At 44.8% G+C, this 27,705-nt stretch overlaps 1 protein-coding gene across 3 annotated transcripts; it reads right to left on the bottom strand.

The window, feature by feature from the left end:
- Positions 1-89: 89 nt before the first annotated feature.
- On the bottom strand, positions 90-15,680 carry MARVELD3 (MARVEL domain containing 3). Of its 3 annotated transcripts, none has more exons than XM_004314286.4 (3): positions 15,275-15,680; positions 12,645-12,772; positions 90-3,714 (listed from the first exon to the last, which is right to left on the bottom strand). In XM_004314286.4, the coding sequence occupies exons 1-3, from the start codon at positions 15,661-15,663 to the stop codon at positions 3,077-3,079; spliced, it is 1,155 nt and encodes a 384-aa protein (XP_004314334.1). In that variant the 5' UTR covers positions 15,664-15,680; the 3' UTR covers positions 90-3,076. The 3 variants fall into 3 exon arrangements, with proteins under 3 accessions (XP_004314334.1, XP_019791113.1, XP_019791112.1); XM_019935554.3 differs by having other exon boundaries at positions 12,645-12,733; XM_019935553.3 differs by lacking the exon at positions 90-3,714 and adding an exon at positions 3,721-8,877.
- Between the last annotated feature and the right edge of the window lie 12,025 nt (positions 15,681-27,705).

Raw genomic sequence — 27,705 nt, 5'->3', positions numbered from 1 at the left:
AAAATGGAGTACCTGTTATTTTATAAGTACTTTATTTTAGCATGAAACTGTAATTTTCTCTAACTTGTATGTGAAATTAGTTTCTTAACCAAAAGCACCTTTAGGATTTTTCTGCTTTTTCTTCTTGTAGGGGAAGATAACAAATGAAACCACATTCCATAACACTCTATGAAGCTATGAGTTAAGGCAAGAATAAATATTTTTGATCACCATTGAAGCTGAAATAGCAATAAAGATTTTTTACATTAAGAAATATTATATTCTAACTTGGTTTATATGTTTAAAGAAATCCCAAAGACAGGAAGCATGGTCCTTATTTCCATGCAGGTTATTAGCTGACTAGAGGGAACTTAATTTGTAAATAACCTACAGCTCCTCTTAAACAAACCACAGAACTACCAGTGATACAGAGGAACTAGGTGGGTAATCTGGCCACCTTGTCTGTCCTAATGGCTTTGGTGTTAGAGTTTAAGACAGTGGTGAGTTTTGGCTCACACAGTACGTCTAATCTAGCTAAGCCTCTAAATTGTTCCCCTCCTCTCTCCCCATTGGTTGTCTCCCATAATCTCTGGATTTCCAAGCAAGATTAGCTACCTCTCACTCCAAATAAAGGCCCAGTTGAAATCATTTTGCAGGTGTCCTCCTCGTTTAGCAGAATGAAATTTTGAAAACTTGGTTCACCAACTGTTCCTTGAGCACCTCCAATGTGCTGGGCTCAATGCCACCATCTACTTTCATACCTCGGTTCCATGACACGCACACCTGCCTACAGGGTGGCAGAAGTGAACTTCTCTGAGTGTGTTCTCTCCTTCGTGTGATATTGTCTCCCTGGTACATCACGCACCACAAGAGCACGTTAGTCACTCAGAACACTTTCCCGTGTGTGATTCACTGGGTCTGAGTTTTTCCTCTGCTACTTAAAAAGATTTGACTTTAGTTAAGTTCACCTCTCCAAGGCAGGTGTTTTTTTCTCGATTGTTAAATGGAGATAATAGTCTCTCTCTCAACAGCTGTGAGCTAAAATGAGATGATGTCAACAAATGCTTCCTTAGCTCAGTACTGGACCCGGCACAGTGAGCAGTCAATGAAATGTCAACCATTGGGCGAGCCACTTAGCCTTCTTGAACCTTCATTTCATCTGTAAAATGTGAGTAAGAAATCTTGACCTGCCAACCTGCCAAGTGGTAGTAACTAAGGCAGGTTTTGCTAAGGCATTTTGAATGTCGCTACAGTGATTTGAGAGGAGCTGAGCTGGACCAGTGCACCACACAGGGGTCGCAGTGGCCAAAGTCCTCATTTTTCCAAGCCCCGGACCCAGACACGGGCAAAGCTCTACTCAGGGTATGTTTCAGGGAATAAATCCTAGGTGAGAATAGTGTGTGTTGGGAAGTTTTTTGGGGGGGTTCGGGTGGGAAATGGGTTGTTTGATTTTTGCTGCTGTTAGACTTGTCTTACCACTCAGTGAAAACTCTGCGGGACTCCAGCCACTGCCTCGGGCTAAGGTGGTGAGCAGAAGCGGCTTTCTGTGGCACTGGTGTTTGTATTTTAAGCTAGCAGTGTAGACTTCTAGTTGTTGTTTTCCTCCAAGCTTTACTTTTTGTAAAAGTAGAATCTAGATATTTTCTCATTTCTGTTTGAGGTTTAGTTTTGATCCTTCACCTTGGATAGGTTCTATAAGAACTAGCAATAGGAAGGATTTAAGAGGAGAGAGGAAAGGTAATATATTCCAGAGAAAAGAGTCAGCAAACATGCAGGGGTAAAAATGGCCAACACACATCAGAGGAAAATGACATTGACTGAATTTTTTTAATAGCCACTTTGGCATACATTGAAACGGGCTTACGTTTGCTGATTTCTTACTAACTGTATAGACAGTCTGAGATTTCTGTCAAAATTGCTGTTTTTAGAAGTGTACTAAAAATTTGGTTTGAACTTATTAGTAGTTTAGTCTCATTTATAATATGAAAATAAAACAATGTTATAAAAAAAGATGGCAACTAGAAAAACTACCCTTTATAATAAGAACATGTATATTTCTAGTTGCATCTTACATGAACGGAATATCTGAGACTAATTGTAAAGTATAAGCACAGCTATAAAACTTTAGGTTAAAATTACTGAAAGAACTTTATTTTTGAGATTCAGTGTTAATGATCTGTTACATTATGGAAACAATTCAGAATTGTGAGAGATTACAATTGACCTTTGAAGGCCTACTCTGTAGGGCGCTGGAAGGGATGCAGAAACAAAGAAGGCTCCAAAATGCCTGTATAGTCTAGTAAAATCAACCGCTTTATCTTTGTACTCAGCTGAATAACACGTTTAAGAAGTTTATGAATTTTATTTCTCACTATTTGGAGGCGTCATATTTCAGGAAATTATAAAATATTTCAGGAAAGTGAATTCCAATCAAGTGACTTGAAACGAGAAAGCAACTAGCTTGGAAAGGTGGCAAAAACCATTTTATCTGAGCCCTACCCCAGGAATCCCGAGGAGGAACATGCATGCTAAAAGCACCTACCTGTCTTCAGGTTTCAGGGATCCAACCTCTGGGACCCATGCAGTCATGGTATACTGTCGAATGGGCAGGAGAGTTTTCTTCCAGGAGAGAGCCAGAATGTAATTACTCATTTGGAATCTAACCACACAAATGCTTTATAATCATTCCCCTGGGATCAAATACAGGGGGAAACGGCATGTTTTTCTTAGTGACTTCAGTTTGGTCAGGCAAGCTATTTCCACTGTAACACTGGGCCTGCTACCCCTGATGTGTTGTTCTCATCTTTCAGAATTTCTCTGGCTACCTAGTATTATTACCTTACCATTTGGTAAGAGAGTCAAACCATAAGCGTATATGCAAACTTCCAATGTTGATCTTTGTAGCGAAGGTGGAGGTATATTTTTCTAGCTCTCAGCCAACAAAGACATTGATAGAAAAATGGGATGATCATCTAGCTTTGCACTGGTGCCAAAGGGAACATTTATAAAATCAAGTACATGAAAACCACATTTATGTAATGTGGTTTTTGAGAGAAATAAGGAAGCTGGGTTGACTTTTAGGTTCCAGTAGTAGATCTCAGAGTATCCCAGACCACAGGTATTCTGGTGCGTCATTATAATTGCTGTGCTGTTCTTGGCTGTCCTTGTAGTGCTTCTGTTCTCGGTAGCTCCGCAGGGCCAGCACCACGCTGGCGCCATACATCACCACCAGAAGACAAGCAAAGGTGGCTGCTGCTCCATCAGTGCCTGCCAGCTGGCAGTTCATCCAGGTGAGACCCCTGCGGGCATAGACCCTCTCTCTTGTCCTGCAGGTGTCTGTGGCATTGATCCGCAAGGCCTCATGGAGGTAAAGGCCGATGCCTACGCAGTAGCCCAATGCCGCGAGGAGGCTGAAGGCGGCCTCAAAGAGGAGCCACTTCCCCGGCAGTTTGTTTAGACTCTTGGCTCCTTGGAGTAAAACACCCAAGGTGAGGACACCCAGCCCCAGAGAAACAGCCACGCCGCTGTATATCAGGGGCGCCCGGAGGATCGTGTACTGCTGGTCCAGCTGCCGAACCTGCTCCAGCTCAGTGCCCTCAAACGGTGAGTAATAGCCGTTCCCAAAGCCACCGCCGCTGGCAAAGCTGGCACTGAATCCAGCAAGGACAAAGTAGGAGGCCACGATACACATGAGAACCATCCCATTCAATATCACCTCCACTATCTGTATCACACCTAGGAGGAGAGAGATTGGGAATTTAACACTGACGTCACTTACCCAGGAAAGCTCTCTAGGTCAGGCAAGAGAAATACCACCTGATTGTGAGGACATGGTCAGACTCAACATTAACATCCTTGGTTTTTGTTTTTTAATACTCATGTTTGAAAATCAAAATGCCACTGTGGAAAAACTTTTGGCCGTTACTTTAAAAACTATACATACATTTACCATGTGACCTTGCAACTGTACCCCCGAGCATTCATCCTAAAGAAATGAAAACTTCGGTCTACACAAAAACATGTACACAGATGTCACAGTAAACCCTAATGCCCTCCAATGGGCGAATGGTTCAACAATCTGGTACAGCCATCCCCAGGGGAAACTCTACTCAGCAATGAAAAGGTATGAGCAGCTGATACTCGGAACAGCTCGGATGGATCTCAAGGGATTCATGATGAGTGAAAAAAGCCAGTCTCAAAAGGTTACATACTGTATGATTCCATTTACATAACAGTCTCAAAATGAGAACAGATTAGTGGTTGTCAGGGAGGAGTGGGATTGGGGGAGCGGGAGGGGGATGGGTGTGACTATAAGTGGGGAGCGTAGGGAAGTTCAGTGATGGAACAGTTCTGTAGCTGATTGTGGCAGTGGTCACACGAATCTACACAGGTGATAAAACCGCACAGACCTACACTCACACAGACATGAGTGCGTGTAATACTGGTAAAATCTAACTAAGCTCTGGAGAGTGTCAATTTCCTGGTTGTGATTTTGTACTATAGTCACCACTGGGGAAAACCAGGTTAAGGATACACAGGATCTCTGTTCTATATTAGCAACGTTTTGTGAATCTATAATTATTTCAAATTTTAAAGTTTAAAAAAAATCAAAATGACATAAAAGGGCATAAACTGAGAAAAATCACCCATGTCCCTGTCCACTCTGTTCTCTACCCCCAACCACTTTCATTATTTTCTGATATAACTTTCCAGCGTTCGTTTATGCAAGTAAAAGCACTCAAATCTGAATTTCATCCCCCCTTTCCCTGCTTGTGTCACACGGAGGACACCACACGCTCTGCTCTGCATCGTGCTTTACTCTTCCTGGAGATGTTTTCAGATCAGCTCCTACAGTGTCCACATGCTCTGTTATGTGGCCTCCAAGCCCGCTGTGTGGGTGGACCAGTCTATTCAGCCAGGATCCTACTGCTGGATACTTGGCCTGTTCACTTGGGGGGGTTCTTAGAAGTTTAAGGAACCCGCAAATGCCATGAGGCAGTGGAAGCCAAGAGGTGAATGGAGATGAATGTCGACTTGTCCAAAGTCACCTTTCATTTGTCACTGACAGGGGCCCCAGCCTCTCGTTAGGCGTCTTCCTGGGAGAAGGTCTCCTGTTGTTCTCTCAGGGGTCAGAGATGAGAATGAAGAGAAAAGCATATGAACCTAGAGTGGGAATGCCAGGCTCGCATCCCCGCTCTTTACTGCCTTGTGACCGTGCCCAAGTCACTGACTCTAAGCCTCAGACACTTCACCTGACAAATGAAGGTAACGCCTCCCTGTCTTATCCCACAGGGCTGGGATGAGGCCCAAATGAAAGCAAGTATGTGAAAATACCTGGAAAATTATAAAATGTTATACAAGTGGACAGTGATGCTACCCAGTAACATATATAAAATGGAAGGAGAGGGGACTTCCCTGGTGGCGCAGTGGTCAAGAATCCACGTGCCAATGCAGGGGACATGGGTTTGATCCCTGGTCCAGGAAGATCCCACATGCCGCAGAGCAACTAAGCCCGTGAGCCACAACTACTGAGCCTGTGCTCTAGAGCCCGCATGCCACAACTACTAAGCCCACGTGCTGCAACTAATGAAGCCCAGGCACCTAGAGCCTGTGCTCCGCAACAAAAGTAGCCATCCCAATGAGAAGCCTGGGCACTGAAATGAAGAGTAGCCCCTGCTCGCCGCAACTAGAGAAAGCCCGTGCGCAGCAAGGAAGACCCAATGCGGCCAAAAAAAATAAAATAAAGGGGATTAATAAGAGATTTAAGAACAAAAGGGACAGGGACTTCCTTGGTGTCCAGTGGGGAAAACTCCACGCTCCCAATGCAGGGGGCCTGGCGTTCAATCCCTGGTTGGAGAACTAGATCCCTCATGCTGCAATTAAGACCCGGTGCAGCCAAAATAAATAAATAAATATTTTTAAAAAAAAGAAGAAAAGGGACAAATTTATGAAAAGCATGGTTTCCCAGAAGTCAGGAAAACCCTCTGATACACAAGGGGGTACCACAACGTTTATAAACTGGGCAGCTAAAGACCAGTGTGTCTAATGTACTTAGGCAACAGCTACTGAGCTTGCTGATTCCATCTCCTGCTGGGCCCACACAAATTCCTAGGAGGTCCACGGAATGCAGCAGTTGCGGGCTCTGACAGTTGAGAAGCTACATTCCTCTAATTTAAATCTGAAAATAACATCAGACCAGAACTGCCCACTCTCCTCCCAGGCACCATAAGCTACTGGCTACTCTCTCCCTACAAGCAGCGCAAATTAATTGACCCAGACATCATTCTAATTCACGGGGAGTAGCTATCTCCCCCACCCAACACCTTTTCTCTGCCTTGGTTTTCCTTCTGCATGCAGTTAATCTCTCACCCCCTGAAGGGAAGCAGGGATACTGTGCTACTACAAGATGTGGGCAACCTGAATGTTTCCTTCTGGGACAAGATTCTGCCAAAACAGCAGCAGCATAGTCCACGCAGCCCATATCTGCCAGGCTGAAATGTAATATATCTATTGATAGATCTTGTCAACCACTCCACTGACTGCAACAATCAAGAGGAATAATGGTCTGTTGCTGGGGCCAATGATGAAGAAATATGGCCACTGGATATTATCAGAGCACCAGCCAGGCCTGACCTGGCTTTGCTGAAAACATCGAGCAGGTTCAAGTATTTCCAAGCATGTTGTTAGTGCAGAAAGATTCACAGACATCAGGAGAAAAGAAAAGAGTGGCCTACTAGAGCTAGCGGTTTATCCCTATGGAGGGATAAACTGTAGAGGGAAGTGGAAACTGAAACAGACAGGAGATTTTTGTTGTAAAATAGCATCTTTTGGGGTGAGGCTGCTTTTGTGGCTGATCATTTAATATTCTGCTTAACTAAACATCTACTATCTGCCTTTTCACTGTAAATGTGAAAAAACTGAGGAAAGCAAATCAAATTAAAACATGTTTTTCTAAAATAAGGCTAAGACATGTGCAGTCAAGTCGTACATAAAATGAAAAAAAATTTTTAATTTCCTCTCCAGAAGCAAATACTGTTAATACATTCTTATATATTCTTCAAGAAGTTTTCTAATCATATACAAGCAACTATATGTATTTCCTTTGGTAAACCCAAATGGAACTCATCTTTTAAATGTGAAAAGAAAATAATATTATAAACATATTGTAAAGAGAACCATCACCTCCAAATTAAAATTTTTCTTTGGATTTTTATTGGAGTCACGTAAAGCAAAGAACATATTCACTTGTACCAAGAATATATTATAATGGGCCCTAAGTCCTAATTTAACATGCAGTAAGAACCCATGAAGTTGTCTGGCCAAAAGTAGCATACTTATCCTGGGAAAGATTTTACTTTCTTTAATTTTGGATGGATCCTGAATTCCAGATGTCGGGTTGAATTCGTCGTACAATGGTACATTTACAAGAGGTACAAAACACTTATTGAGCTTTCAAGCCCATTGTAAGGGGCTTGTTAGAATACCTCCTTTGCAACCCAGTGAATTAATCTGATTGCTCTTTCCTCAGCCCACGTCTCCCTCCAGCTTCCATCTTACAGCAGCAGTTTCCCAGGCATCCCCATCCCCTGCCATCCAGAGCATTAAGGAAGTGAAGGGCCTAGAGTTCAGTGAGGAAAAAATTCGAGGCTAATCTGCTTAAGACCGCTGTGTTTAGAGAACTTCAGGCCGAAATGTTTTTTCATGTCTGTGTGGCTTTTCGTGAACTTTGAGGATAAGTTTCTTCAAATTCACTTGGTTATCTCCCTTTATTCATTCAAGAAGTGCATTTTGCTGCAGCATATGCCTTTTCCTTGTGGGCCTTGGGCTCTAGTTTTGGTTGTTTTTTGTTGTTGTTTTGTTTTTGTTTTCTAAAGTAATTTTGGTTGGTCCCTTGCCAACAGAGGGCTCCAGGACCAGGGTTTATTACATCAGGCAGTGCTGCTCTATGTACCCTGGAGCTAGGCCCAGCAAACTAAAATTGGTCTGTTACTTTCCAAGGGTTGGCAAGTTCTGCAACAAAATATTCCACGAAAGACAGTGGTTCAGAGTAACTTCCATCACTTGAGTTTTTCGGAACTTTTTAATTTTTTTTGCAGTACATGGGCCTCTCACTGTTGTGGCCTCTCTCGTTGCGGAGCATGGGCTCCGGACGCGCAGGCTCAGCGGCCATGGCTCTGCGGCATGTGGGATCTTCCCGGACACGGGGCACGAACCCGCGTCCCCTGCATCGGCAGGCAGACTCTCAACCACTGCGCCACCAGGGAAGCCCCGGAACGTTTTAAAAAGCCTAAAACTCCAGCATTTCCGCAGGCTTCTCTTTCAGCTTCCTAACCTTTCGGTAACCCCTTATGGCCAGCACGGCCCCCAGGGCAAAGACCCCGATGCCCAGGGCAGCAAAGATTCCAGCACCTATGTCTCCCCCATGGAAACTGCAGCTGAAGCCACTGTATCCTTTCCTCTGGTACAGCGCCTCCCTCTCCTTACACACGGGAGAGGCGTAGGCAGCCGAGAGGTAGTGGAAGTAGAAGTACAAGGCTGGGATGTATGCCCCAGCAATGAGCACGTCCAACAAGGCTTCAATCACCAGCCATAGGGGGCAATGCCACGGGACCCGCAGGACGCCCATGGCGATGAGGAGGCAGCAGAAGGCCATGAGGGCTCCGCTGCAGGCCATTGCCACGGTGACCATGGGCAGCTTTAGCTGGTAGAACTGGACGTCCAGCTGCTGCGCTTTCTCCCCGTCAGCACCATCGAAACCACTGTAAGCCCCTCCGTACTGGTAGTAGTAAATGCCCCCCAGGCTGGTGATGCCCGTGTAGCCCCCTGTGGAACTGTAAGACACAGAGCTGCAGGCCAGGATCAGCAAGTTCAGGAGAACCTCCAGCATTTGGCAGCAGGCTGCAAAAGAAGGGCGTGTTACCATTTTGAGAGATGCTACTTTGCACTTGGAGACTTCCACCTTGAGGCTTATCTTCCCCGTGGCAGCTCACACCACAGCCAGCTCTTTATTCTGCCCCCTGCAAGGCCTGAGCAGCCAAAGCTACATGATTAGCATTAGATGGTAGCAGGGAACTGTGGTCTCCAGAAATGATGTCAGAGGTACTCTGGACTGAAAAGGGTAACTCTCAAAAGAGCAAAGCAGCCTGCTCCAGGTGGGCTGCAGGACGATGGGGGCAGAAATCAGGCCACTGAGCAGAAAGAAAGGTGTCCTTTATGGAAGGCAAGAACATTCTCTGCCCTAGCCCTTCCCTGCCAAGAAGACTGAAAAATAGTTATATCCTCTTTAGACATGTTTTGTGGCCATCTTCAGTTTGAAAGAGGAAATTTCTCCAAATTTGAAGGAACTTATAGTGCTTAAAAAATATAATGACGTTAGAAAAAAAGCATGGAAGTTATCCATCACAATGTTAACCGTGGTTCACATATATTAGGGATAGGAAAGGTTAAGTTAATTAAACCTATAAGGCTTACTGAATTAGAGAGACATAATTGGTTTTACTGTTCTTAGACTTTAATTCAATAAGTATGTTTTAAAGTTTAATTTTGTTTTCGTTTCGTTTCCCTAAAGAGCAAATCTGGGCTGTGATATTTTCCCAGGGCTGGATTTTTTCAGCACCCTTGGCTGCTTTATCTTGGACGATGAAAGAGCCCCAGATCTTCCACCAAAGCTGGCTACTTTCCTTAAAGTCAGCTTTACTGTTATATAACTTATACACAACAAAATGACCCGCGTTAAGCAAACAGCTTAGTAAGTTTTGACAACTGTGTATGCCATGTAATCATAATCAAGATATAGACTGTTTTCATCCCCCCAGAAAGTTCCCTAGTCACCCCTTGCGGTCAACCCCTCACCTTCCTCAGGCCACCACTGATCTGCTCTGTCATTAGGAACTAGGTTTGTCTTTCTCGAATTTCATGCAAATGGAATCATACAGTTAATGTACTCTTCTGCGTGTTACTTCTTTCTCTCAGCATAATATAAAGCTGGGTGCTTCTGAGCTGGGAGCTGTACGTGCTGACATAGGCTCAGTCCCATAAGCACTGAGTTAGGGTATTAAATAAGCATATAAAAGGGGGAGGGAGAATGCAAGTTGGGGGGCAAAACCCCCACACTGTCCCTCTGAACCTTTTCAGTGTGGTCACAAGTCAATGCCACTGGCAGTGAGAAGCCATCTCAAAACCTAAACCTCCAGGTTCTGAGTGAGAGACAGCACCACTGACTATAGAGATTACAACGTTTGGAGAGAGAATGAAATTAAATTTTTAAGGATGGTTTGCAAGTAAGGGAAACATCAAGCCCTTGCATGAAGCTGAATGCAAACATCACCCTTTTTTTTTTTTTTTCACAATTTCCTTGTTACACTGGCCTAGCTCTCCTTTTACAATCTTCTCCATCATGATTGGAGCACCAAAGGTCTAAAGAAAGAGGAAAAGGACAAAAGGGAAAGGGGAAGCTGCTCCAAATGCAAATCATCGGAGGGAGCCAGGAGGGGAGCAGGCCATGTACCTTCTCCCCAGGGAACTTGTAATTCCTCACCAGTCCCTCCAAATAATAAACCTATAACACAACCTGTATATGACAGGATTCCTAGTGATCTGATATGCACATGTGACGTCTGTACTTGCCGTTTATCTGATCTTTATCCTCAGCCTTTAAAGAGTTTAGTAGCTGAGGAGTCTTGCCCGTAACCGTGAATTCGGGGCTTATCTATTTTTGTCAGTGTTCCACTGAACTTCCTAAGGGTGACTCAGCCCAAACTGCAGGGTCTCCCTAGGAAGTTAGAGAGAGCCACAGCTGCCTCCCATTTTTGCCAGTTTGTTGGAGGAGGACATGATTTCACTGATGAGGAAAAGAAATCACAAAAGATCTACTCTAAGACGAGGCTGAAAATCTTCAGGTGACCTTTACCCAGGTGTGAATTTCCTGTTTGAGACAAGTTCCCAGTGTTTAATGGCTGTTGCTCTCAACACAACACAGCATTGTGTATTTATATGGGTCCCTGCGTGTCCAGAGATCTTTATAAGCCCTCATTTGTTAGCTTCTGACTGCTGAACTATCCTTTCACTATCTTGACTCAGAAACCCAACATCTAGGCCCAACCAAACAGCCAGAAGCAATCAAAGCTAAATCAGGGGCCTCAAGCTCTGCCCTCTCCTCTTGGTAAATCAATCGCTGAAGAAGAATACCTCTAGAGAGAAACCTGTTAAAGAGCGTCTGGCTTGATCGAGAAAAGAAGGTCAAGCACGTAAACCACTTCAGGCCTTAGAGTCAGGCTCTAACTTTCAATTCCAGCTCTTCCACTTAACTGCTGTGTGACTTTGTATAACTTACTGTACCTCTCTGAGCCTCAGGAGTTGTTGAGAGAATTAAAAGCAACGGGGTGTGCCAACATACGTAAACTAGAGTGAGGATTCTTGTACCTGGATTGCCTAGAGCTCTTCCATGAAAGTTCTACATAATCCCATAATAATTTATCTCATTGTAATCACTCTAAGAGACATCTTCAGGGGCTTCCCTGGTGGCACAGTGGTTAAGAATCCCCCTGCCAATGCAGGGGACACGGGTTCGAGCTCTGGTCCGGGAAGATCCCACATGCCACGGAGCAACTAAGCCCGTGTGCCACAACTACTGAGCCTATGCCCTAGAGCCCGCAAGCCACAACTACTGAGCCCATGTGCCACTACTGAAGCCTGCACACCTAAAGCCTGTGCTCCATAACAAGAGAAGCTACCGCAATGAGAAGCCCGCACACCACAGTGAAGAGTAGCCCCCGCTCGCCGCAACTAGAGAAAGCCCGCACGCAGCAATGAAGACCCAATGCAGCCAAAAATAAATAAATAAAAAAGAGACATCTTCAGGTGTAAGTTCCATGATTTCTCCCCCTTAGGCCAAGAAGTTTTCCCCTCTTAGTCATAGGTAGCCGAGGAAAATTTCTTACCCAATCATGTGAGCCATAAGGGTAAGATTTTCTTCACCCTGACAAACCAGATTTTCTTCATTGTTGGCAAGGCCAGGCCTGGTGCTAGGATGGGAACTCTGGGAAACCACATTTGGAGCTGACACATGATATTATTTAAGTGTTCTTCATACTGTGGATTCTAATAAGTGTGGTTTTTTGTTTTTGTTTGTTTTCAATGAAATAGAAGTTACTGCCCTTCGTAGGTGATGGCGTGTTGTTTCATGACGTGTGTGTGCACATGCGCGCACATGTGAACTTGTTCTTAATGTGAAACCTATTTCTTACTGTGGGTCTCAGTCAACAACATTTAAAAGCCATGATGGCAGGTTTAGGCATCAGATCTCCTGTCCTGTGGCATGAGCTCAACCCGGCTGCCATCTCCGGTGATCTCTCTTTAACTCGGCCTGCCTTGCCAGAGGGGTCCCCCTCTGACAGCCGGCAACTCAGAGCTGGCTCTGAAAACTGCAGGCACGACTGCCTCACCACATCCGGGCCTGTCCGAGGAGAAACATGGGAAACCTAGCCGCCCCTTTCAGATGTTCCTACCCTTCTTTAGAAAGTGTGAACTTCACGCAGGTATGAAAACGAAAATACGAGGAAACCAAAAGGGAAGTCGGCTTGGATTTTTGCTCCATCATCTCAGACCCCGTCCAGAACCACCAGCAACGGTAAGTAATTGGTCAAACTGCCTTCAAAATGGCTCACCTCTCGCGGTGCACAGGTATCTGCACTTGTGGCATTCCAGGAGCCCTTCAGCCTCTGACTGGTAATATTCCACTTCCTGTACTCCAGGCCTGGGGGTCGAAAGCGGATATCTCCCTGAAATGGGCTCACTATAATCAAACACATGTGTGGCCATTAGCGGGCTTCAAATTCAATAGCTTGTTCAGCATTAGAATTCTGGACACCTCACGCTGGGCTCAGACATTAAAGAATGCACAGAACAGAAAATCTGCCACAGATTTCATATTCCAGAGGATTTTCTGGTTTATTGGCTATACAAGGCCTGCAAACACTTGGCCCAGTTCTGCTAATTAAGCACGTCACTTATCTCAGTAATTCTGAGCCCCACCTCCCATGCTGGCTTGGCCTGCGGGGGAGGGTGTGTGTGTGTTGCGGGGGATATCTAACAGGTAGCTGGGAGCCACCTGGGGGAGATTTTCAGTTCAGTGAGGACTAGGCCCTCTTCAAAACTAGTTTGCATTCACAAGACTGATGCCCAGGCTGGCATTCTCTTCCTTCCCTTGTTACTTTGGAAAGAGTTGAATCCACAATCATTCTCTAGGCTATGGGTGGTACAGACAACTTTGGACATCTTCACATCTCTCCCTCTTCCTCTGCCAGCCCTGGAATATTCTGTTCCTTCTCCTCACCACCCGCCCCCCCCTTCCCTATCACTTTATCCAGCACATCCTGGGCTTTGTCCAAGATTCAGTGGTGAACGGTGGGGGCTGCATTCTACTAGCTGGGCTCCAGGGATCCTTCTAGAACATAGATCTCACCATGTATTTTTTGCATTTGAAATCCATAAAGTCCAAACTTTAAGCACAGCAAGGGAGGGCCCGTGCTCATCTCTCTCCACTCACAACCTCATGTTCACAGACGCAGCCATAGTGAACTGCCCCTCTCCCTGCCCCAAAAGATGACCTGCATTCCCATGCCTCCAGGTCACCGTGGAAACTACTTCTCTGCTTGAGACAGCCTCTTGCTCCTTCTCCAGAACGCAGCTTTGAGACTATCTCCTCCAGAAAACATTCCAGAGCCCAGTCAGGGCCCCAGTTCTGTTCTCTTTGTGTCTGTCCCCCCGCTGGAGTGGCACGTTTCACAGGTGCTGCAAATTGGTCTGTTCACTTGTCAGTGTCCTGTGGACACCGTGAGTAGATCTCTGTAGTTCCTGGCCCTACCTCCCATCCATTAAATACATGCTTATTATGTGGAGGAGAGACAGAAATAAATTGCTCTTGGTTTTAAACCACCAACTGTGAGCAAAAGAAGCAAAAGTATTCCCTTCACTAGCTTTGGGGCTTGGCGGGGGTGGGGACAGGGGGGCCAGGACACCAGTTTAGAAGGAAACCCAAACATGAAGCTCTGGATTCTCCCAGGCCTGGCAGTTGCAATGCAGTGTGGCTTTAGGCAGGGAGACAGTAGCCAGTGCCTGTGACTGTAACTGGGCACACCCTTTGTCACAGTTTGGCTAGTTAGTTCTAGATAATGTAACATAAACTCAGGATAATAGCTTTCCCGCTGTGTGGACACAACCAGAAGAGAGACTGGGCTTAAGCCTCCAAGTTCCATAGCAGAGAGGAGCCTGGACTCCTAGGGATGAGGGCAAAAACCGGAAGGCAGTCATCACTCCAGTACCTGCCTGTCTCCTTCTTGGCCTGGCATCTAATCTGGGCATTCAGTAATATTTGTGGAGTTGGATGGAATGTGCAATGGAAAAAAGACCACTTCCCTAGAAGGGGAGTGGGGTCTAGGACCACCACCTCTCTTTCCTTCCATCCTTACCCTCTCCCAGCTCACAGTCTTCCAGAACGTCATGAAGCTTTCACCCCACAGGCCTTATGGGAACTCTGTTCTACAAGGTAGTGATGGCAAAGTTTGTTCATTCAGGAGGGTGGGGTCTGAAACAATCATGGGATTTGAATGAGGCTGCCCAGAAAGACCTCACTGACAAAGGGGGAAAAAAAATCTCTGCCCTTTTGTGCAGAGTTTTAGGTACATTCAGTTCTTTGGCTAAAAGTGTATCTTCTCCCAGCTGTCTGGTTTTGAAATGCATATACCCCTGGAAGGGATTACACATTAAACTATTAGCTTTTCATTGGTCTTTTATTAGGCCCGGGCCTCCAGGGAACGGGACTTTGGGGAGGGCTGGTTGTGGAGCACAGGACAAGGGTCTGAAGCCCCAAGGGGCAGTCCTGTGACCACATGGGTGGGGGTCAGAGAGGGGCCTCAGATTAACCCAACCCACCCAATCTCCTTCCCACCCCTTCCCTTTCTAGTCCTGAAGTCCTCTCTTCCTCTTTACCTGGTCCCCGGTCCTTCCACTGCTAAAGGGGGGGTGGGGGGCACGGGGGGGTGGAGAGTGGAGGGAGGTGGGGGGTAGGTCTCTGCGTTGTTCATCAGGTTCAGGTCAAGGAGTGTGTGTGTGGGGGGGGCACTGTAAGGTCTTCCTTCCCTCCCAGGTCACCTCTAAGAGCTCAAAAGGGAAGAATGACACTTCCTTTAAACCAGCTTCCCAGGACAAGTAGCCGGGACAGCAGAACCGCGCAGAATGGCCTCAGACCCAGGCTTCCTCCGGGGCGAGGTAGAGGGCCCTCGCTTCCCCACCTCACCTTTCTGGTCCTCGGCGTCCGAGGCCCTCCTTCCGCAGGGGCGGTGGCTCCGCGGTTTCCCAAGGCGCGGGCCAGAGGGGCGGGGCCGCGTCCCAGGTCGGCCGCCGGGGTCCGTCCCGCGTCCGACTCTGGCGGGATTGTTCCCCAACTCTTTGTTCACCGCCACGATGGTCCCCGGCCCTGTGTCTGTCCTGGCGGGGTTCCCGGTCCCTCCCCCTATCCCGGTCCTCGTCCTTCCGCCCGCCCCCGTTTCTCTCCCTGCGCCGGTCGCCGGCTCTGTCCCGCTGTCTCTCGGGGTGGCGTTCTCGGTCCGGGCGGGGGTGCCGGTCTGGGTCCCGCTCTCTCGGCCGGGCCCGGGACTCGCGATTCCCCGACGTATGTTGTTCCATGGCTCTGTTCCGCGTCCCGCCCCTGAGCGACCCGAGGGCAACAATCCACAAGTTTCCCCGGCAGGTGGCCAAGCCCGGGGGCGGGGCAGGGCGGGGCGGGACGGGACGCTCACCTGCGCGCACGCGCACTAACCCTGCTGCGGGCCAGGAGAGCGTTCACTTGAGCGCGCGCGCCGGCAGGAGGCGCTGCTGAGCGCGGCCCGGGGTCTGGGCGCGCGTGCGCCTGGATGCGGTGCGAGCCTGGAGGGCCTTGCTGCTTTACACACAGAGGAGGGCACTCCCGCCCTCCCGCCGTGCCCCGTCGGCCCTGAAGTATCCGCTTCTCGACCCCTCAAGATGGGCTGCCTAGGGAACTGTGCTCTCAACTTAGCACCTTGGGTATGCTTCCCCAGAGTGTTCACCCATCCGCTCTCTCACCCATCCGTCCGCTCAGCCACCCAGCCGGCCCCCCAGCCACTGTCCGTCTCTTCCTCCCTCTCCTGCTATCTTTACAACAACTATGTTGTGGGGGATTTAAGGCCAGTTCATCCAAGAGTCCTGGACTCATAAATGTTTTTTTAAAAAATGATGAACCACACAGAATTGGCAGCCTTTTCTTTTGCCAAGGAAGGATATTTAAAAACGTACAAAATTGACGTCTATTAATGAATTCTTTCAACGAATATGTGTGAGCCCCTAGCCTAGCAGGCGCGGGAGATCCAGCAATGAACTCTCCTTGTACCGTGCGTCCATTCTACTGTGTGTGGAAAAGGAGAACTGGCAAGAAACAGAGAAGACAATTTGATGTCTAAATTTTGATGAAGCAGGTTTCTTTATATAGATCTGGGAAGGGGACATTTGAGTTGAGTCCTAGAAGAGAAGGAGGCAGCCTTGAGGAGAGCTGAGAGAATGTTCCAGAAAGAGAGAAACCCTGACTTACGCAGAGAGCTGTACAAGAAGGTCACTGCAATCAACTATACTCCAAAAGTTTTTAAATGAAAAAAAAAAGAGAATGTCACTGCGAGCAGAGTGAGGGGGCATGAGATGAGGCTGAGAAGTGGAGCAGGAGATGGTGTAGGGGCTTCATGGTGAAGAATCTTCATTTTCAAAGAGCAACAGGGAAATATTGAAGTGTTTTGAAACACTGAGTGGCTTGATCTGATTTACGTTTTTAAAAAATAAAGATTACTCTGGCTTCTGTGAGGAAGATGGACTGCTTGGGCCTGAGAGTACAGTCAAGAGATGAGTTAGGAAGCTACTGAAGAAATCCACGTGAGGGGTGATGGTGGCTGAGTTGATGGTGAGAAGTGGACAGATCTGGGTTGAAGTTTGTAGGAATAACTTAGAGGATGGGTGGATGGAGGTACCCTTTACTGAGATGGGAAGACTGGAGAGAACCAGGTTTGGGGAAACTTGGAGAGTTCCGTTTTGGATGTGTTGAAACCACACGACTCGTCCCACGACTTAATGGAGCTCAGGTTCTTTATGTCTCGGCACAGGAGGAATTCAGCGAGAGGCAAAGCGGTAGGTAAGATGTAGATTTGTTAATATAGGATGCTTGTGAAGGATACAGGCGAGCAGGCAAGAGGGCTCTGCCTCGAGAACTAAGTGGGCTACATATTTATAATCAAAGCAAAAGTGGGGGGGAGAGAAGACTACCTTCTTCCTCATCCTTTGTATAAAGATGTTGCAGGAAAATGGGAGAGGATGGTCATGTCCCAGGTCTCAGGCGAGTTCCTGGGACAGGCCACCAAGTAAGGATCCTTGGCTTCGTGCAGGAAAGAATTCAAGAGCAAGCCATGGTAAAGTGAAAGCAGGTTTATTCCATAGGCAGAATGTAGTCCATCTCAGAAGGAGAGAGCAGCCCCGAAATACGGGCGGTTCGTTTTTATGGGCTGGGTAATTTCATAGGCTAACGAGTGGGAGGATTATTTGAACTATTTGGGGGGAAGAGGTGGGGATTTCCAGGAATTGGGCCGCTGCCCACTTTTTGGCCTTTTATGGTTGGTCTCAGGACTGTCATGGTGCCTGTGGGTGTGTCATTTAGCATATGCTAACATATTACAGTAAGCATATAATGAGGCTCCAGGTCTACTGGAAGTCGAATCTTCTGCCATCTTGGGCCTAGAAGGGTCTAACTAGTTTTTGTCATATCCTCAACAGCTATGTTATTCTTTTAAGGAGAGACGGAGTTAGAATAGAGGTCCAGGGAAAACTAACATTTAGAGCCAAAAAGCAAGAGGATTAAGAAGTGAGGGGTGAGATAGGAGGAAACCGAGGTGGGTGGGGTCACCAGGCCTATCTGCTCAGACACCAACCCCCATCCCACAGAAGCACTCCTGTGAACTCCAACAGCTTTCTTCCCAGAGTGGAGAAGGTGGGGCCAAATCCTGGGGCCTTCTACAAATATTTATTTGCACAAAACCCTGTTCTGAACCCGGAACAACTATGGCTAGAGAAGAGTTCTGTGAACAAGCAGACACAGGATGGTCCTTTCTCTCTCAGACCTTCCCTCTGGGCCTCTGGAACCTTCTTTTTGAGTAAACAAACCCTCATAGCAGCTTACCTTTTTGTTTCATTTGCTTTATTTTGTATCTTTACCTTGATAAACATTGTATTTTGCCACATTTGTTCTATCTTTCTCTATATAGCTATAAACTTCTTTTGATGAAACATTGGAGTGTAAGTTCCAGACACATGACTCTCCCCACTGAATACTTACTCAATTTGAATTTGTCTGATCATTTCCTTATGATTAAATTCTAGTTTAATACTTTTGGCAGGAATATTAAAATAGGTGATGTTATATCCTTCTTTGTATGTTCTATCAGGAGGCACAGATGTCAGTTTGTCCCATTATTGGTGATGTTACATTTGATCACTTGGATAAGGTGGTGTCCATCATCTTCTCCATTTTAAAGGAAACCCCTCCCATTTGTATTTAATAACTTTGAGACTGTATGTTCCTTCTTAACCTTTCTTGCCTGAATGAATTATTACAACAGTGGTTGCAGAGGTGTAGTTTCTAACTCTATCAATCTTTCTATATTTATTGATTTATTGGCATTCTTCTATAATGAAGAACTTTCCCTTCCATCTTTTGTGATCATCCTGCAGAAGCAGTTTGTACAGCCGACCCCCAATTTGGTTCCAATGTCAAGACTGACGATGTCAAAAATGCACCAATGGGGTATGTTTGTTGCTCACATAATGAGGATTTCTGGTGAGGGCAGAACAATTTCCCAGGTTGGTTTGAAAATGGCTTGAGAAAGCAGGAAGAGGTGACTAGCTTTGGGGTTTTATTGTAATTTGGGAATAGGACTGGGGTGAAGGTTCTTATGTGTGGACTAGAACTTGCATGGTGTGAACTTCCTGCCATTGTCAAGGGCGTACCTGGGCTTTCTTATCAACTTGCGCAGACGTGGGACAGAAGGGGAAGGGGAGTGATGGGGCTTGAAAGATGTCAGCAGTCAGATGTCAAAAACGGAGTCAAACTATTATATTAACTTGATAGACAATTTTTCTCTAATAATGTGTTATAACCTATTAATTTTTTTGATACTTAAAATTTCCCAAATTTGGCCAGTGGGAGTCCCTTCAAGCTGCCTCTGACATGCTTTTGACACCAGGAGAAACATGCTGATATGCTCGTCAGTCTTTGTGGTTTCATCTTGTGCCTCGTGGCCTGACCTGCCTCTTCCCTGAAGATCTCACTTCCCTTGATGCTCCCTCATTTGGAGAATGCTTGCTCCTGAGCCCCACATAGGAATGTTCTGTTAACTTCCATATTCAGAGTATCCCCTGTTCCTTTGAGACTTGTCAGAGTTAGGTTATAAGATGGGCTGGATGAGCCAGTGACCCAACACAACAGTATCTTAAGCATGATAGAAAGTTATTTCTCTCTTGGAAAAGTCCAAGCCCATTTGGTGGCTCCACTCTCTGAAGTTCTTGGAAGTCCAGGCTCCTTCTATGTTGTTGTTCTGTCACTCTTCAGATGCTGCCCTCATCTACAAGGTCCAAAATGTCAACACTGTGTTGACATTTCAGCCCAAAGGAAGGAAAGAAAATTAGGGATTGGTAAGGGCTCTCCTCATTTCTTTAAGAGCGAGACCAACAAGTTGGAGACATCACTTCTGCTCACATCTTGTTGGCCAGAAGATAGTCACGTGACCATAGGTAACTGCAAAGGAAGCTGGGAAGTGTAGCTAGGTACCCAACCAAAAATTTGGGGATAAAACTGTGAGAGTGAGGGGAAGAATGGAAAACATGCATTTCATCTGTGGGTCTCAAACTTTGAAATTATACATTTATTTGTGTTCTCTCTTCCTCTCTCTAGTCTGTCAGCCCCCTGGGACGATGTCTTTGCTATTATACATGGCACACAGTTGCTGCTTAATAAGTAATTGTTGAGTGAATAACATTAGTTCTTAGATGAATCTGTGTACTCAGGAAGATGACAGGGACCTTATATTTTCCATAACATCTTGAATAAGGTACAAGATGGAATAAAATGAGTTAAAAGTAAAACAATCCTAATGTGTATAATTTTTAATAAATCCATCAACAGCACAGGTAAGGAGGAAATAAGTAAATAAGATATTTCAGAGTTAGAGCCCAATAAAAATATGGTGTTTTTATTTAATTTAAAGTTTATGTCCTTTTATTTTAGTTTTTGTAGAAGGTTAGGAACCAATGCCCTGACCTCACTTTTGCCTTGAAAAATTAAACATCTTTTGGTCATTCCACTATTATTCCAGGAATGCTTGGTTAGACGTTATGCAGATGGTAGAAGGTTATAAGAGCAGCGGCTCTTTTGTGAGGAAACCCTCTGAGTTTTCACCTAAAGCAAAGAGCACAAGTAGCAGATGACTGAAGAGGACGGAAAAGGAAAATGCTTTCCATTTGTGTATTAAAGATAATTTTCCAAAAAAAGGTAAAATGACAACTGTCATTCAGATATAAAATGAACACATGCTAAAGATTTTATTTAACTCAATAATCAGTGAGGGAATCAGGCAAATGTTACAGCAGGTTCAGAAGAGAACCTGAAGATAGACTCATCATAAATCAGGAATAAGGAAATCAATGTACAAAGGAGGCAAAACTGATTTCTTCCAAAGAGGGAAAGGAAAATCAATTGAACCTCTATCAGACAGGGTAGAATTTGCATGTCTACAGGCAAGAATTTTCTTTTCATCACTTATCAATTACCTACAATTTACAGAGTTGAAAAAATAGCATCATTTTCTACTGAAGCACAAATGGAAAGGCATTGCCTTTGCTTAAACTGGAAAAGTGGGATGTTAAATGGTCTTAGAGATTTGGGGGTTTGGAAAAATGTGACGCGAGGAGAAATAGTAAAACACTGGTGCTTCTGGCTTACCAGGCTTGAGGTGGAGCCTGGGCGTCTGTATTTTTCACTCATTCCATGGGGCAACCCATATGCGAACCAATCTGTTAATATAAGTTAGCATTCAATTTTTATCCTAAAGAAGAGCCTAATGTAAGAATAATCCAAATAGTTACCTAATTTTTTCCTTAAAAAATAAACATTTGTATTGGTTTGGGGTAAATTCTATGGCATTTGGTGGCAGAGAGTTTACTTCCCCAGTTGTAACTCTGAGAGGTTTCATTCAGCATCCCTATCAGGGAGATGGCCTTCAGGTGTGTGGATCAGGGGAAATCCCTAGATATTCTCCATGTGATCTTCTGGCTCCCTCTCTCCCTCAAGCTCAGGTGGCAGGGGGCACTTCTGAGCTGGTTAAGCCTGCAGAGAGAGCAGAGCTGGCCAGCAGGGGGCAGCGCAGGCTCAGGCTGGGGCAGCCCACACTAGACACCCTCTCCTGGGCCTGGGTGACTCTACTTCTTTCATCACAGGTGGATGGAAAGGATGCAGTTCAGTTTAGTTCAGTACTTTCTGAACTTTGCATACTACATAAATGACCTCGGGAGCTTACTTAGCCTCTCCGTGCCCAAGTGTCCTCATTTGCACAATAGGGATAATTATACCCATATCATAAGATTAAATAAAGCAAATATGTCTACAACAAACTTGACTCAGTAGTTGGCATATATTAACACTATAGAAGTATTAGCTGTTGGGCTTCCCTGGTGGCACAGTGGTTGAGAGTCCGCCTGCCAATGCAGGGGACACATGTTCGTGCCGCGGTCCGGGAATATCCCACATGCCGCGGAGCGGCTGGACCCGTGAGCCATGGCCGCTGAGCCTGCGCATGCGGAGCCTGTTGCTCCACAGCGGGAGAGGCCACAGCGTTGAGAGGCCCGCGTACTGCAAAAAAATAAATAATAAGTATTAGCTGTTATTATTGTCATTGTTATTGTTTATCAGTCACTCTGGACTCCTAAGTGAGCTAGACAGTTTGTTACAGAGTTCACAGCTTAATGAAAGAGGCAGAGAAGTAAACATTGTGTTTTACTGCAAAAGAAAAGATGTGCATGGGGTGTAGGTGGGGTGTGAGGCAGAAGTAACCAAAAAACAGCTTCCTAGAGGAAGGAGTGCCGGATGAGAGCTTTTAGGAATAAATAAGACGGAGGGGCTTGGGGCTTCGGGAGCCAAGGCAGGGGACAGCCTTCTAAACAAAGAGGGCAACAAATAGAAAGCAGGCAGATTTGGGGAGCTTTAAGTTCAAATCCTTCCATTAGGACCAAAGCATTAGGAGCAAGAGAGGAAGCAAAGGGAGAAGAGACAGAAGAGATAGGCAGGGGCCAGATCATGAGAATCCTTGAAAGTCAGCCATACGTATTTGGACTTAGCCACTGTGGGTCTGTGGTTTCTGAGCAAAGCGCATACAACCTCTACTACAGTGTAGGGAAAGAAATTAGAACTTCTATTTAGTTTGTAAATGCTATTTCTTTGGGAATTTCTTTTTCCATATCTGATTTATGATATGTAAATATAAGCAATATATGAGTACAGTGGTACACGGATATAATTTATAAATAAATATTTGCATATTGGCGTGCATGCTAGGTTTGTGACTACAGGCTGTGTGGAACGATCAGAGATGGCTTTTTATCAGGAAAGTACCTCAGTCAAATTTGTTATAGAAATAACCTTCCAGGATGTTTGGGAGGGAAAGCTGGTTCAAGCCAAGGCCTTGGCATTGGGGATGGAGAGGAAGTGGATTTAGGCAATATTAAGGAAGTATATTGTTTATAAACAAGAAGGGGCAACCGATCAGTAAGTAGTGCCAAGTGGCCGAGAGCATGGTCACTGAATGTTAAATACTCAATGAAAGACAAATACTCAAAGAATGTCAAGTGCTCAATGAAAGTCAGATATTGGTAGCTATAAACATTTTTTATCATAGAGAAGTTAGTGATTTCAAGATTGGAAAGTGTCCATTGTATTTGGATGGTGTCAGTGAGTTTGGCTAGATGATGAAGTTGCTAACAAGGAACCAGATTGCACTCCTGGATGAGAAGAGTAGGAGACAGGCCACGCCCAGAAGGAAGGGAGGCTATTTTTCGGGAAGGACGAGACTGAATTATATTTATAGGCTCAAGAGGAAGGGGATCAATAAAGTCATGAAAAACAGAAACGGCATCTCTGGTACAGATCTTCAGGACCTGTTCTCCCAGCAGCACCTCCCCACTTGCCCCCTCACCAGAGAAATCTCTTGTCTTGTCAAAAATACTCATCTTTTATTGATTTTTTTAAATTGAAGGATAGTTGATTTACAATGTGTTAATTTCTGCTGTACAGCAAAGTGATTCCATTTTATATATATATATATATATATATACATACATTCTTTTTTTTAATATTCTTTTCCATTATGGTTTATCATCGGATACTGAATATAGTTCTCTGTGCTATACAGCAGGACCTTGTTGTTTGTCCATTCTATATATAAAAGCTTACATCTGCTCACCCCAACCTCCCACTCCATCCCTCACCCAACCCCTTCCCACTTGGCAACCACAAGTCTGTTCTCCATGTCCATGAGTCTGTTTCTGTTTTGTAGATAGGTTCATTTGTGTCATATTTTAGATTCCACATATAAGTGATATTATATGGTATTTGTCTTTCTCTTTCTGTCTTATTTCACTCAATATGACAATCTCTAATTGCATCCATGTTGCTGTAAATGACATTATTTCGTCCTTTTTATATGGCTCAGTAGTATTCCATTGTATATATGTATCACATCTTCTTTATCCATTCATCTGTTGATGGACACTTAGGTCGTTTCCATGTCTTGGCTATTGTGAATAGTGCTGCTATGCACATAGGAGTGCATGTATCTTTTTGGATTAGAGTTTTGTCTAGCTATATGCCCAGGAGTGAGACTGCTGGATCATATGGTAATTCTATTTTTAATTTTCTGAGGAGCTTCCATACTGTTTTCCATACTGGCTGTACCAATTTACATTCCCACCAGCAGTGTAGGAGGGTTCACTATTCTCCACAACCTCTCCAGAATTTGTTATCTGTAGAGATTTTTTTTTTTTTTTTTTTTTTTTGCGGTACGCAGGCCTCTCACTGCTGTGGCCTCTCCCGCCGCGGAGCACAGGCTCCGGACGCGCAGGCCCAGCGGCCATGGCCCACAGGCCCAGCCGCTCCGCAGCATGCGGGATCCTCCCGGACCGGGGCACGAACCCATGTCCCCTGCATCAGCTGGCGGACTCTCAACCACTGCACCACCAGGGAAGCCCCTGTAGAGATTTTGATGATGGCCATTCTGACGGTGTGAGGTGGTACCTCACTGTAGTTTTGATTTGCGTTTCTCTAATAATTAGTGATGTTGAGCAGCTTTTTATATGCTTATTGGCCGTTTGTATTTCCTCTTTGGAAAAATATCTATTTAGGTCTTATGTCCAGTTTTCAATTGGTTTTTTTTTTTTCTCATATGTTTGTAAAATTTTTTAACATCTTTAATGGAGTATAATTGCTTTACAATGGTGTGTTAGTTTCTGCTTTATAACGAAGGGAATCAGCTATATGTATACATATATCCCCATATCCCCTCCCTCTGTGTCTCCCTCCCATCCTCCCTATCCAACCCCTCTAGGTGGTCACAAAGCACCGAGCTGATCTCCCTGTGCTATGTGGCTATTTCCCACTAGCTATCTATTTTACGTTTGGTAGTATATATATGTCTATGCCACTCTCTCACTTTGTCCCAGCTTACCCTTCCCCCTCCCCGTATCCTCAAGTCCATTCTCTAGTAGGTCTGCATCTTTATTCCCATCTTACCCCTAGGTTCTTCATGACCAATTTTTTTTTTTTTTTTAGATTCCATATATATGTGTTAGCATACGGTATTTGTTTTTCTCTTTCTGACTTACTTAACTCTGCATAACAGACTCTAGGTCCATCCACCTCACTACAAATAACTCAGTTTTGTTTCTTTTTATGACTGAATAATATTCCATTGTATATATGTGCCACATCTTCTTTATCCATTCATCTGTTCATGGACACTTAGGTTGCTTCCATGTCCTGCCTAATGTAAATAGAGCTGTAATGAACATTTTGGTACATGACTCTTTTTGAATTATGGTTTTCTCAGGGTATATGCCCAGTAGTGGGATTGCTGGGTCATATGGTAGTTTTATTTGTAGTTTTTTTTTTTCTTTTTTTTTTTTTTCGGTACACGGGCCTCTCACTGTTGTGGCCTCTCCCGTTGCGGAGCACAGGCTCCAGACGCGCAGGCTCAGCGGCCATAGCTCACGGGCCCAGCCGCTCCACGGCATGTGGGATCTTCCCGGACCGGGGCACGAACCCGTGTCCCCTGCATCGGCAGGCGGACTCTCAACCACTGCGCCACAGGGAAACCCTATTTGTAGTTTTTTAACGAACGTCCATACTGTTCTCCATAGTGGCTGTATCAATTTACATTCCCACCAACAGTGTAGGAGGGTTCCCTTTTCTCCACACCCTCTCCAGCATTTATTGTTTGTAGATTTTTTGATGATGGCTATTCTGACTGGTGTAGATTTTTTGATGATGGCTATTCTGACTGGTGTGAGATCATATCTCATTGTAGTTTTGATTTGCATTTCTCTAATGATTAGTGATGTTGAGCATCCTCTCATGTGTTCGTTGGCAGTCTGTATATCTTCTTTGGAGAAATGTCTATTTAGGTCTTCTGCCCATTTTTGGATTGCGTTTTTTTAATATTGAGCTGCATGAGCTGCTTGTAAATTTTGGAGATTAATCCTTTGTCAGTTGTTTTGTTTGCAAATATTTTCTCCAATTCTGAGGGCTGTCTTTTTGTCGTTTTTATGGTTTCCTTTGCTGTGCAAAAGCTTTTAAGTTTCATTAGGTCCCATTTGTTTATTTTTATTTTTATTTCCATTCCTCTCAGAGGTGGGTCAAAAAGGATCTTGCTGTGATTTATGTCATAGAGTGTTCTGCCTGTGTTTTCCTCTAAGAGTTTGATAGTGTCTGGCCTTACATTTAGGTCTTTAATCCATTTTGAGTTTATTTTTGTATATGGTGTTAGAGAGTGTTCTAATTTCATTCTTTTACATGTAGCTGTCCACTTTTCACAGCAGCATTTGTTGAAGAGGCTGTCTTTTCTCCATTGTGTATTCTTTTCCTCCTTTATCAAAGATATGGTGACCATATGTGTGTGGGTTTATCTCTGGGCTTTCTATCCTGTTCCATTGATCTATATTTCTGTTTTTGTGCCAGTACCATACTGCCTTGGTAACTGTAGCTTTGTAATATAGACTGAAGTCAGGGAGCCTTATTCTTCCAGCTCTGTTCTTCTCTCTCAAGATTGCTTTGGCTATTCGGGCTCTTTTGTGTTTCCGTACAAATTGTGCAGTTTCTTGTTCTAGTTCTGTGAAAAATGTCATTGATAGTTTGATAGGGATTGCATTGAATCTGTAGATTGCTGTGGGTAGTAGAGTCATTTTCACAATGTTGATTCTTCCAATCCAAGAACATGGTATATCTCTCCATCTGTTTCTATCATGTTTAATTTCTTTCATCAGTGTCTTATAATTTTCTGCATACAGGTCTTTTGCCTCCGTAGGCAGGTTTATTCCTAGGTATTTTATTCTTTTTGTTGCAGTGGTAAGTGGGAGTGTTTCCTTAATTTCTCTTTCAGATTTTTCATCATTAGTGTATGCAAGAGATTTCTGGGCTTCCCTGGTGGCGCAGTGGTTGAGAGTCTGCCTGCTAATGCAAGGGACATGGGTTCGTGCCCTGGTCCGGGAAGATCCCACATGCCGCAGAGCGGCTGGGCCCGTGAGCCATGGCTGCTGAGCCTGTGTGTCCGGAGCCTGTGTTCCCCACGGGAGAGGCCGCAACAGTGAGAGGACCATGTACCCTCCCCCCCCAAAAAAAAAGAGATTTCTGTGCATTAATTTTGTATCCTGCTACTTTACCAAATTCATTGATTAGCTCTAGTAGTTTTCTAGTAGTGTCTTTAGGATCCTCTATGTATAGTATCATGTCATCTGCAATCAGTGACAGTTTTACTTCTTCTTTTCTAATTTGTATTCCTTTTATTTCTTTTTCTTCTCTGATTGCTGTGGCTAAAAATTCCACAACTGTGTTGAATAATAGTGGTGAGAGTGGGCAACCTTGTCTTGTTCCTGATCTTAGTGGAAATGGTTTCAGTTTTTCACCATTGAGAACCATGTTGGCTGTGGGTTTGTCATATATGGCCTTTATTATGTTGAGGTAAGTTCCCTCTATGCCTACTTTCAGGAGGGTTTTTTTTTTTATCATAAATTGGTGTTGAATTTTGTCAGAAGCTTTTTCTGCATCTATTGAGATATCATATGGTTTTTATCCTTCAGTTTGTTAATATGGTTTATCACATTGATTGATTTGTGTATACTGAAGAATCCTTGCATTCCTGGAAAAAAACCCACTTGATCATGGTGTATGATCCTTTTAATGTGCTGTTGGATTCTGTTTTCTACTATTTTATTGAGGATTTTTGCATCTATGTTCATCAGTGATATTGGTCTATAGTTTTCTTTCTTTGTGACATCTTTGTCTGGTTTTGGTATCAGGGTGATGGTGGCCTCGTAGAATGAGTTTGGGAGTGTTCCTCCCTCTCTGATATATTTTGGAAG

Source organism: Tursiops truncatus, chromosome 19 (genome assembly GCF_011762595.2).
Source record: "Tursiops truncatus isolate mTurTru1 chromosome 19, mTurTru1.mat.Y, whole genome shotgun sequence".
Classification (NCBI taxonomy): Eukaryota; Metazoa; Chordata; class Mammalia; order Artiodactyla; family Delphinidae; genus Tursiops; species Tursiops truncatus.
Note: the sequence above shows the minus strand (reverse complement) of the source record. Positions and strands in the feature narration are given on the sequence as shown.